General features: G+C 42.7%; 1 protein-coding gene across 1 annotated transcript; it reads left to right on the top strand.

Moving 5' to 3' along the window:
* The first annotated feature begins 8,310 nt into the window (after positions 1-8,310).
* On the top strand, positions 8,311-10,772 carry GNLY (granulysin). The gene is made up of 5 exons (XM_043916159.1): positions 8,311-8,452; positions 8,723-8,826; positions 9,281-9,382; positions 10,085-10,253; positions 10,605-10,772. Exons 1-5 carry the CDS (start codon positions 8,401-8,403, stop codon positions 10,613-10,615), a joined length of 438 nt encoding a protein of 145 aa, XP_043772094.1. The 5' UTR covers positions 8,311-8,400; the 3' UTR covers positions 10,616-10,772.
* The last annotated feature ends 412 nt before the right edge of the window (positions 10,773-11,184 follow it).

The raw sequence follows: 11,184 nt of genomic DNA on the forward strand, positions 1-11,184 counted from the left end.
ATCAGGAAAATTGGAGAGACTTGCATGATGGTCCAGTGGCTAAAACCCCATTCTCCCAATGCTGGGGGCTGGGGTTCAATCCCTAGTCAGGGAATTAGATCCCACTTGCTGCAGCTAAAGATTCTGCATGCCACAACTAAGAGTTCACATGCTGCAGCTAAGATCTGGCACAGCCATGTAAATAAATTCATGAATAAATAAATTTAAAAAAAAATTTTAAAAGGAAAACTGGAGAATTCATGACTGCAAAAAGCTATAAGTCGAGGAAATAATTTGGATAAATAGTCAGACATAGTACTCAGTAACTCTAATGCCTTAAAGTACTAAATTCCTGAAACACGATACAACAGAAATGTTTACAGAAGAAAAAGATCCATGAAGACCAGTGAAAAGCAAAATACTCCATACAATATTGGTGGGTATTTTTTTCCTTCTTATTCCAAGTGTGAGGCTATTTAATATTTTTCCAAGTATAATCAAGAAAAGCAGACAGGGGCTGCTTTTAACCTCAAGGGGCTGATTTATTTCATGTAACTGGAACTGAATAGAGCTCTCTAAAGAAAGAGCAGGGTTTTTGTTTCTTTGTTTTTGTTTTGTAGAGCAGTCATATGTTAGTTAAATTTCAGGTGGCCTGCTGAAATATAAAACCTTGCTTCACTCTGCTTTACACCACCTACTTTCTCCAGCGGGCTGATGATCTTCCTATTTATTTCAGTTTTACTGCCTCTAATGATCTCTTTCTTTTTCTACCATTTCATTTCGTTATACAAAAATGCCCCGTGAGCAAGTTCAGAGCCATGCGCCAAGTGTGGGACTGTGCGAGGGCAGTACCTCTAAGCCGCACCTTCCTCGGAAGGCGGTGGGTCCCTACTGTGGCCGAGGGCTGTGGGGGTGGGGAATGTGGCCGGGGATGTGGGGGTGGGGGTCGTGCTCTGCAGTCACCATCTCCGGCCCCTCAATGGAGCTCAGTGCTCCTGAGTCCGAGTTCTTCCTAAAACTTTTTTGAGAGGTGTAAAGAAAGACAGAAAAACTGAAAGTCATAGTATGCTCATGGCTGGAAAACTGACTGTAAAGAGATGAATTTTTTCTATATTAATTTTTAGTTCTAACAAAATTTGGTATGAGAATTTCATTGTGATAATTTATTTAAAAAATTTCTAAATTGTTATCTTTAGTATTTAGTATTAACACAGTGGCAAAGAATCCGCCTGCCAGTGTAGGAGATTCAAGAGACTCGGGTTTGATCCCTGGGTCAGGAATATCCCTTGGAATAGGAAATGGCAACCCACTCCAGTATTCTTGCCTGGGAAATTCCATGGATAGAGGAGCCTGGCAGGCTACGGCCATGGGGTCGCTGAGTTGAACACAACTGTGCACGCGCGCACACACACACACACACACACACACACACACAATATACTTTATACATACTTCTGGAAAATAAAGTATCAAAGTTTTTAAAATATTTTAAAGATACTTTTTCCTGTTTTTTGAAGTATACTTTTAAAGTAAAGTAATATTAAAGAAAAATCTGAAAAAGAAAGTTGCAGTAGTTAAACCATGTGGTGTTAAATAGAACACTCAATATTCAGACCAGTGGGACAGAAGAGATAGCCCAGAATTTGATGTTATTGAAGGTAACTTGATATATTATAAAAGAATAAATTCAAATCAGTAGAGAGCAGGGAAAATATACCATCGACAATTTAAATTAACTGAATATATCATTTTGTAAAGAATAAAATTTGATTTCCCCATATCTTACTAAAATAAAGTTCCAGAGAATTAAAATAGCACATTAAAAAACTAGGTAAGAGCAAAATTTGAAAAAAAAATTTTTTTAGATTAAAAAACAGTAATGACATGACAACTTTCTAAACTGAAAAAACATGTCATAAAGAAAAGATATGTTTGACTATAGAAAATGAAACATTTCTAAACAAAAGAAAAATGTCACCAATATTTAAAGGTAAGCTATGAAGTGACAAAGCATTTGGAGTATTTTGTTTTGTATTATTTTTTTAATGTTTACTCTTGCCTTTTTTAATCCTCTCTCCTCCCCCAAGTGGAGTAGTTTAATCATACCATTAATATACTTATTACATAAAGCAATAAACTGGTAGAACTAAAAAAAAAAAGAATCCTTAGAAATTGAAAAAAAAGATAGTAGAGTCTAATAGATAATGGGCAAGGGACAAAAATCAAAATAAGAAAGAAAACTCCCCCAAATAAAAAGTTAAAAAAAATATATGTAGATATTTATTTATTTGGCTGCCTCTGGTCTCAGTTGTAGGAACTTCATTGTATCATGTGAGATCTTTTGTTGTTGTGCAGGGACTCTCTAGTTGTGTTTGGGAGGGCTTAGCTGCTCAGCGGCTTGTGCAATCCCAGTTCCCTGACCAGGGATCGAACCCACATTCCTTGCATTGTGAGGTGGATTCTTAACCACTGGACCACTAGGAAAGTCCTCCTCCCCAAATGCATTTAACAGTAAAGAAATATTTGGGAAAATATTAAACAATTTGCAGTCATAAGTGGAGATTAAATGTACTTACTATTTCTACTCATTACATTTGCAGATTAGAGACTATGATAATATCTAATGCTGGTGAAAGTACAGCAAACTTGTAGGTAATGGCAGTGTAAACTGATACAATACTTTTGGTACCGATACAATACATTTTGATAATGTTCATTGTTGTTTAGTTGCTAAGTTGTGTCCAACTCTTTTGAGACCCCACCGACTGTAGCCCACCAGTTTCCTCTATCCCTGGGATTTCCCAGGCAAGAATATAGGAGTGAGTTGCCATTTTCTTCTCCAGGGAATCTTCCTGAACCGATTGAATCTGCATCTCCTGCACTGGCAGGCCAATTCTTTACCACTGAGTCACCAGGGAATCCTTAATGTTCATTAGGAACCATGAGATTGTAACTTAAGCATTTTTGGATAATCTTTTTGTTGAGACGTGATTACATATAGTGAAATGCATAAATCTTAAGTGTAGAGAGTGATGAGATTTGATAGATGCATGTACCCATGAAATTCACACCCCAGTCAGGATGGAAAACATTTTCATCACCTGAGAGAGCCCTTTTGTGTACTTCCCCCAAAACCCCCACACCCTCTTCTCACCTCCTATCATTTTTCTGCTGTTTTTCACCATATGTGAATTTTGCCTGTTCTAGAATTTCATATCAATGGGATCATGCAGAGTGTAGCTTTTTTGTGTTTGGCATTTTTTGCTCAGTGTTTGGCATTCATCTATTTTGTTGCATATATTAGTATTTTATTTCTTTTTATCACCAAGTAGTGTTGCATTATATGGCTAAACTTTATTTATCCATTTACCTGTTGGTGGGCATTTGGGTTATTTCTGATGTTTGGCTTTTGTGGGAAAGTTTCTAACAGCATTATCTCTTTATTATTTTTGTTGCTTTTGTGGTGGTAAAATACATATAACACAAACTTGCCATTGTAGCCATTTCAAAATGTACAATTCAGTGGCGCTAATTAAATATTCTGCAAATATCACTATTTCCAAAATTTATTTTTATGACCTTAAATAGAAACTCAGTAACCAATAGCAATAATTCCCTCTTTTCCTCTCCCCTCAGCCCCTGTTAATCCTTCATCTAATTTCTATCCCTACAAATTTGCTTTTTATAGATATTTCATGTAAGTGGTATCATATGTATTGTTTTATATCTGGCTTATTTCATTTAGCTTAATTCTTTCAAGGTTCGTCCATGTTGTTACCTGTATCAGAACTTTATTCCTTTCCATGGTTGAATCATATTCCATTGTGTGTATATATATATATACACCATATTTTGTTGATCCATTCATCTGTCAATGGACACTTGGGTCATTCGCACTTTTGGCTATTTTGAATAATGTTTTGATGAACATTGATGAACAAGTGTCTCTTTGAATCTCTGTTTTCAGTTTTTTGGAGTATGTATCTAGGAGTGTAGGTGCTGGGTCATGTTTCTGTGAACATTTTTGTAATAATCTTTGTATGTGCATATGTTTTCATTAGCGTGGGTAGACATGTAGAGGTTATAGGGCATGTGTAGCCTTAACTCTATGAAACACTGTCAATCTACATTTAAAAAGTTCATTTTATATTCTCACCGACAACTTTTGAAGTACCTGTTGCTCCACATCCTTATTAACACTTAGTATTGTTTGTCTTTTTCTCCCCCCACATATGACAAATATTTAATATGATTTTTAATATCTCAGTACATCCTTGCACAATGGATATTATTATTCATTTTTTAAAATTTGAGATGTAATTGACATATGACATATGTTTCAGGTTTACAACATAATGGTTTGATGTAATATAGATTGCAAAAATACTACGACCAGAAGCCTAGTTGTCATTCATCACCACATGTTATAATTTTTTTGTTGTGATGAGAACTTTTAAGATTTCTCTCAGCAGCTTTCAAACATACATATAGTATTATTAACTATAGTCACTGTGCTATGTGTTACACATCCAGGACTTGCTTTATAACTGGAAGCTTGTACTTTTTTACCACCCTCACCTATTTTGCCCTCTTCCCACATCGTGCCCCACGCCCAGAAAAGGGCTCTGTTTCTATGAGTTCTGTTTTTTTGTTTTCTTTTGTTTGTTTCCTTTTTAGATTCCACACGTAAGCAAGATCTTGTTATTTTAATTATAGTCATTTTGATACCATCATTTCATGGTAGTTTTAACATAGAATTCCCTCATGAGTTATGATATTTAACACTTTTTCAAATATTTATTGGCTATTCTTCCTTTATGAAGTGACTGTTCAAATATTGTGCCCATTTAAAAGAGTCAGAGTGTTTTGCTATTATTATTGATACAGTACTTGCCGTGATAAAGAACCTATGAACAGACCCACATTTATACAGTCATTTGATAGAAATGACCCAGATGTCAGAGCAATTCAACGGGAAAATAAAAATCTTTTCAAAAAATTGATCTGAAGCAACAGAACTTCAACCCAGCTCATTTGAGATGAATCACAGACCTAAATGTAGAAAACTATAAAACTCCTAGAAGAAAAAAGAGGATATCTTCATGACACTGGGGAAATCAGAGATTTCTTGAAGAAGATTGACTTGAGGCGGGCTGGTCCATGGGACCCCACGACCACAGACGGATAGGACTTGTGGACTTGTGCTAGGTTCTTGTCACAAAGGACCCCAGGACCCCTTGTCCATACCCCTTAGCACCCCAGAAAAGGATTTGTTGGAATATCTTACTGAATTCCCCAAAGATATTTGTATATGTGTGTAATTACTGATATATATGTTTAATGAATTCGGTAAAGAAAGACATGAGTCACCTTCTTGGGCTTTTCCCCCTTCACTAATGTGGCCTCCACACATACACCATGGTCTCTTCACGTGGTTAGGGAAGAGGAGGCCTGTGGAGGGGAGCGGGGACAGCGACTGACCTGGCAGCCAGATGGCAAGCAACTTTGGCCTAGAAACCTAGAGATAGGGCCAATGTGGAGTGGGGACGAACTTGGATTTTGGAGTTTGAGTTCAAATCCCCAGACGTATGTGGTCTGAGCTGTGTGTCCTTGGAGCATTCACTGGGCTTCTCTAGAGTCCTGGTTTCCTTATAGGAGGCGAACCCATTAGCTGACTATCTGGTCTCAGGGCAGTTCTAGGAATCAAGGGCGGATCTGACAGCAGAGGCAACCCCGCCCTCAAGCAGACCACACAAATGCAACACCTCAAACTCAGCTTTCACACACAAGCTCCATTTCCTAATTTTCCTGCTTCACCACTGGCCCCTCAGCCTTCAAATACTATAAAACTTTGGCCTCCTGTCTCCTCTGTCTCTTGTATCTGATTAGTTACAAAATCCCATCAATTTTTCCTTCAAAATACTGCTTAGCAAGAAGTCCTTCTGTAGCTGACACTGCTGTTGCCTACCTAATTCCCCTGACTTCTCATCTGTCCTTCCTGGCAGAATCTCAGTTTTGTTCAAAGCCCAGCCAAAGGCATCCTTCTGTATAGCCCTTCACAGTTGCGGGTACCTGCTGGGACATACTGATGAGACAAGCTGAAGGTCTCTGGGAAATATTTGCTTTTTAAAAATATACACAAGTACCTCCCTTTCCTGCTTCACTCTTCTAATTTTTCCACCTGGGCTGGGGCCCTAGGGCCTGGAGGGACTACAGTAGTCGTCTTGAGATTATGAGGCAACCAGTCTGAAGAAGGCATTCGTATCACTCACCCAGACTATTGCACTAGCTATTGAAGGGCTCTCCGCCTCTGTTCTGCAAGTGGAAGCTTCATGAGTCCCAGAATTGAGGACTCCAGTTAGAGTTCATCCCTAAAATAGAATATGAAGCAACCAATGGAAATGATGAAGGAAATCTAAATTTATTGACTGGGATGATGTTCATGATATCTTGTTAAATTTAAAAAGCGGTCCCAAAGCATTTTTTATGATATATAAGTTTATATAAGCATATACTTATTTATAAATATATTCATTTAAAGGTATAAGTGGATATTTCTATAAATTTTTTATAATTAAGTTCCAATGTATTGAGATATCAGACATGCAGCATTGTATAATTTTAAAGTGTACAACATAATGATTTGACTTACATTCATCATGAAATGATCACAGTGGATTTAGTGAACATCCCTCATCTCATAGAAATCAGCATTAAATAGACAAAAAGTTTTCCTTGAAGTGAGAGCTCTTAGGATTTACTTTCTTTACAGTTTTCATTTATAATGTACCGCAGTGTTCATTATCTTTATCATATTATACATTACATCCCTACTATTTACTTATCTTATAACTGGAAGTTTGTACCTTCTGACAACCACTTTCATCTAATCCTACCCCTTACCCTTCCACCCCAGCCTCTGGTAACCATTAATCCAACCTCTTTTTTCTAAGAGTTTGTTTTTAAAGTATAATTGACCAACAACACTATGTAATTTCCTGGTACACAACATAAAGAATCAATATTTCTATAAGTTTAAAAATGATGACCACTATGAGTCTAGTTGTCATCTGTCAATATTCCTGTAAATCTGTTTGGTGAACTTATAAGTGGTTTCATTTATTGTTTCTTGCTTATATAATTAAAATTTATTTCAATAAAAATAAAAATAAGAGAGCCAAAGTGCTTAAAAATGCTTAAATTCCTTGCTCCTTAATGTGTCATTCAGCGACTTCCACAATAGGCAAGAACAAAGGTGGTGTGTTTATGTGTGAATTTATGAGTATTTGAAAGTATGTGGTTGTGAATTAATGTGTGAGTATGTGTGTGTGGGTATCTGGTAGTGTGAGTGGCTATGAGCGTGTGTGAATTTGTCAGTGCTTTGGAGAGCATATGCCCCTGAGTTCCCGTAACTGTGTGTAAGTGTGTGACATGAGTTAGTGTGAGTGTGTCTGCTACCCTGGGATTGGGGTAATAAACCAGAAAGGATTCAAGGGGCCAGACAAACTATGGGATGCTCAGTTTAATTAGAATTTCAGGTAAACAACAAATATTTTTTAGTGTAAGTATATTCCATGCAATATTTGGGACATATGGATACTAAGAAATTAATTTTATCTAATATTCAAATTTAACTGGGTAGCCTGTATTTTTCTTACAGATGAGGGCCAATGACATTTATGACTCAGATGACTATTCAGAGGCCCAGAAGTTGGGACCAGACCCCTGGCTGGGGCTCCCGTCCTTCCCACTGGCTCTCTTGGTCCATTAGACAGGTCACTGCCAGGCTGGGCTGAAGGGAAAGGCCCAGCCTCCTTGGGGATGGTGAGAAGGCTGGTGTGGGTCTAGGGGACCCGAGGTGCCCATGGAGCTCATGATCAGGGTCCATGAAGCCCGAGAATGCAGGGCTGGGAGGAGGCGCTGTCAGGATCTACCCTGAGGGCAGCTTTTTCTACATCTGAATCATGTAGTGCTACATTGGCTTAAATGACTGGAAGGAGACCTGGGAGGAGAAGGATGATGTAGCCACACCAGCCCAGACCTCTGGGGTAGGAGGAAGAGATAAGGCAGAGGGGCATGGATACTCACCTGGCCAAGGGCCCTACCCAACCCCTCGGTAGTGGGGACTTCTCCCATTACCACATCAGGGCAGGGTGGGCATCATGGCGGCCAATGCTCTCCATCAACACCCAGCTCAGCTCAGAAAGTTCTAGTACTGGGCAGGGGGGTGGAGAAGGGTGTGTGGTAGCTCTGAGGTACACTCCTCCCCCCACTTCTCCACATACCGGCACCAGTGTTTGTGGTAAACCCAGTGACATGGGAGGTGGCCAACAAGAGGAAGAGGACCCTGTCTGGTCAGATTGCTAGGTTCCCGGCCTCTATAAAACAGGCTGTGGAGGGAGCCTGGGCAGCAGCCTCAACATGACCTCCTGGGCCGTCCTGCTCATCGCCTCAGTGCTCCTGGTCGCCCCAGGTGAGGACGCTCCCCTTGGGATAGATCCAGATGGCTCCTCCTCCCAGCCCTGCTTTCTCAGATTTGGTGGACCCGAGCATGAGCTCCAAGGGCATATGGCATGGGTCAGAGCAGCCCCAGGGCAGAGTAGGGCAGGAGCCCCCGGGACCCCTCACAAGGCCGCCTCCCTCTTCTGGGCCCCAGCTGCCTCCTGGGCTCTCCCCAGCCAGGAGAAGTGACTTCTCCTCTCCCTCTGTCTGTGGAGGGCTGCTGACGCTGTTTCTTCCCCAGGGCTGGCCTTTTCTGGTCTGACCCCTGAGCACCACGATCAGGCGACGGCCCATCTGTGCAAAGGAGATGAGTTGTGCCAGGGCCTGTCCCCGGAGGATCCCCAGGTACACGGATGGCTTCCTGCTGCCCACCCACCATCCCTCTCCTTCCTCTCCTCCCTGGGCAGCGCCAGGTGTGAGGGCCGAACTGGCCAGGGGGTGGGGAGGCAGGGCTGGGAGCTGAAGATGCTGGTTTTGTTCACACTGGTACCTGACTGTGGGGTGGGGGCTACACTGGTGGCTGGGCCCTCCCCAAGAGCCTCCTCCTTGTCTGACGGTAGAACAGATGTTGGGATGGGAATGGTGCTGTGGGTGTGGGGGCAGGTCGTGGGGCCTCTCAGCCCCTCTAAGACAGGCAGAGAGATTGGCAGGGGCCAGCCAGTCTGGCTCAGGTCCTCATATGGACAGACAGATCATGGGTCATCCTACTGGCTTGAAAGCTCCCAGGGGACACTTCCTGGTGCCCTTATGAAGTTGGGGTATCTGAGAGACCACCCTAAGGGGCTTCCTTTCCTAATAGGGTGACCTGGTGCTCCAAAAAGAGGAGCTGGGCCTACTCTGTAATAACTGTCGGTTGATAATACAACGTCTGGAGGACATGGTGGGAGATCAGCCCAATGAGGTGAGATGGGAGACTTGTAGAACCTGGTGGGTGGAGAGGTGCTCCCAAGTGGAGTGGGGAGGGCTGAGAAGCCCTACCTAGGCTTCTTAAATGAGCTGGAAAGTGGGATGTACTTAGCTCTGAGTGAATACTTAACAAGTGGATGTATCATCACCTGAACCATAGTTTCACTTTCCCTCCCTCCCTCTCCTTGGCTCCCCCAACCTGCTCAGCATCACCACCTTCACCTTCGGGTACTCAGATTTATCCCCTTCCATGGGAGATGTCAGAAGAAGATATTTCAAAAGCAATGGACCAAGGCTCCAAGCTTGGATCCCCTCCTAACCCACCACACCCCCCGACCCCCAGCAGATGGAGCCCGCAGTCTGGCCCTGGACCCAGAAGCTATATAGGCAGAGCCTTTAAAGTGGGTCTGGGCACCATTCACCACCCAGAAGACAGGGCCCGGGTATAGAGGGGCTAAGACTCGACAGGGTCAATTGTCCTTTCCAGAGCCCCTGCTGGCCAGACTTGAGATGGGGAGGGGGGTTGAGCCTTGTCTCTCGAGTCCCTGCTCCCACTACCACCTGGCATCAACACCCGGGACCCAGCACTCCCACTGTCAGACCCGCTGAGAGCCCAAGGCTGCCAGGGCCTGCAGAGAGGCAGCGCCCAGCAAGGCTCACCTGAGGCCCGTTTCCCACCCTGGCGCTGCCGCTACAGAATACCGTCAGCGAGGCGGCCTCCAAGGTGTGCAGCAAGATGAAGGTGCTGAGAGGTGTGTGCAAGTCAATCATGAAGAGATTTCTCCGTGTCATCTCTCGGGACATCTTAGCTGGAAAAAAGCCTCAGGCCATCTGTTTTGACATCAGGCTGTGCAAAAGCAAGGCAGGTATGTGCAGAGGCAACAACACATTCCCTGACAGCCTCCCCGTGAAAGGGAAACTCCTAACAGCCTGAGGCAACCTTCCCCTGCCCTTCCCCACACTCCCGAAAACAATCCTGGAGTAAAATCAGGTCTCCATTTCTCCTCAGCTATGTGACCTTGGGCAAGTAACCTAACCTCTTTGAGCTTCAGTTGCCTTACCCGTGAAAGGGCGATAATGATTTCTATTTCTGAGGTTGAAATGAGGATTGAATGAGAGCATCACGTAAGATGAGGTTGACACCAAGGAAATGGCCTGAGACTGAGATACTGGAGAAATCAGAGCCCTGATCAACCTGTCTCTTCTCTCCACACTAGGTCTCATCTGATTCCTTGGGTCCGCTGACCCCACCCTGGGGAAAAAGCACAGAAACTCCAGCATCCTCGGCCTGCTCTTCATTCCTGAATCCAGGAGTCTCCTCTCCAGTTTCTCTCACTGAACTCCTTCCACTGCCTTTCCCTCTCAGAATAAAATATCATGCAAGACTTTTGCTTCAGTTTCTTTTCCTTTGTTGGGTTTCAGAAGAGAGGGCACGCTCATCTGACTCATAAGTTCATTCAATAAACATGTTGTATGTCCACATGTGGTTCTAGATGCTATGGATTTAGTGGTGAACAAGACAACTTAGCAACTCTCACACATATGGTCATGAAATAATTATTGCATTGCATGTTACTCCGAGAACCTGGGGTACATCACAAATATATCCCCAGGAGCTCTCAGACCAGCTGAAGAGACCATTTGGGTTAGGGTTTTGTTGTTGTTCAGTTGCTCAGACTTGTATGACTTTTTGTGACCCTATGGACTGTAGCCCACCAGGCTCCTCTATCCATGGGATTTTCCAGGCAAGAGTACTGGAGTGGCTTGTCATTCCCTCCTTCAGGGGATCTTCCTGAC

The sequence above is a fragment of the Cervus elaphus genome, chromosome 11 (genome assembly GCF_910594005.1).
Source record: "Cervus elaphus chromosome 11, mCerEla1.1, whole genome shotgun sequence".
Lineage (NCBI taxonomy): Eukaryota > Metazoa > Chordata > Mammalia > Artiodactyla > Cervidae > Cervus > Cervus elaphus.

Bases quoted from the DNA above. Each gene is read 5' to 3' on its own strand.
- GNLY (XM_043916159.1), top strand. From the start codon at position 8,401: ATGACCTCCTGGGCCGTCCTGCTCATCGCCTCAGTGCTCCTGGTCGCC. The intron at 8,827-9,280 runs GTACACGGATGG...CTTTCCTAATAG, and splicing joins TGTCCCCGGAGGATCCCCAG to GGTGACCTGGTGCTCCAAAA. The intron at 9,383-10,084 runs GTGAGATGGGAG...CTGCCGCTACAG, and splicing joins TGGGAGATCAGCCCAATGAG to AATACCGTCAGCGAGGCGGC.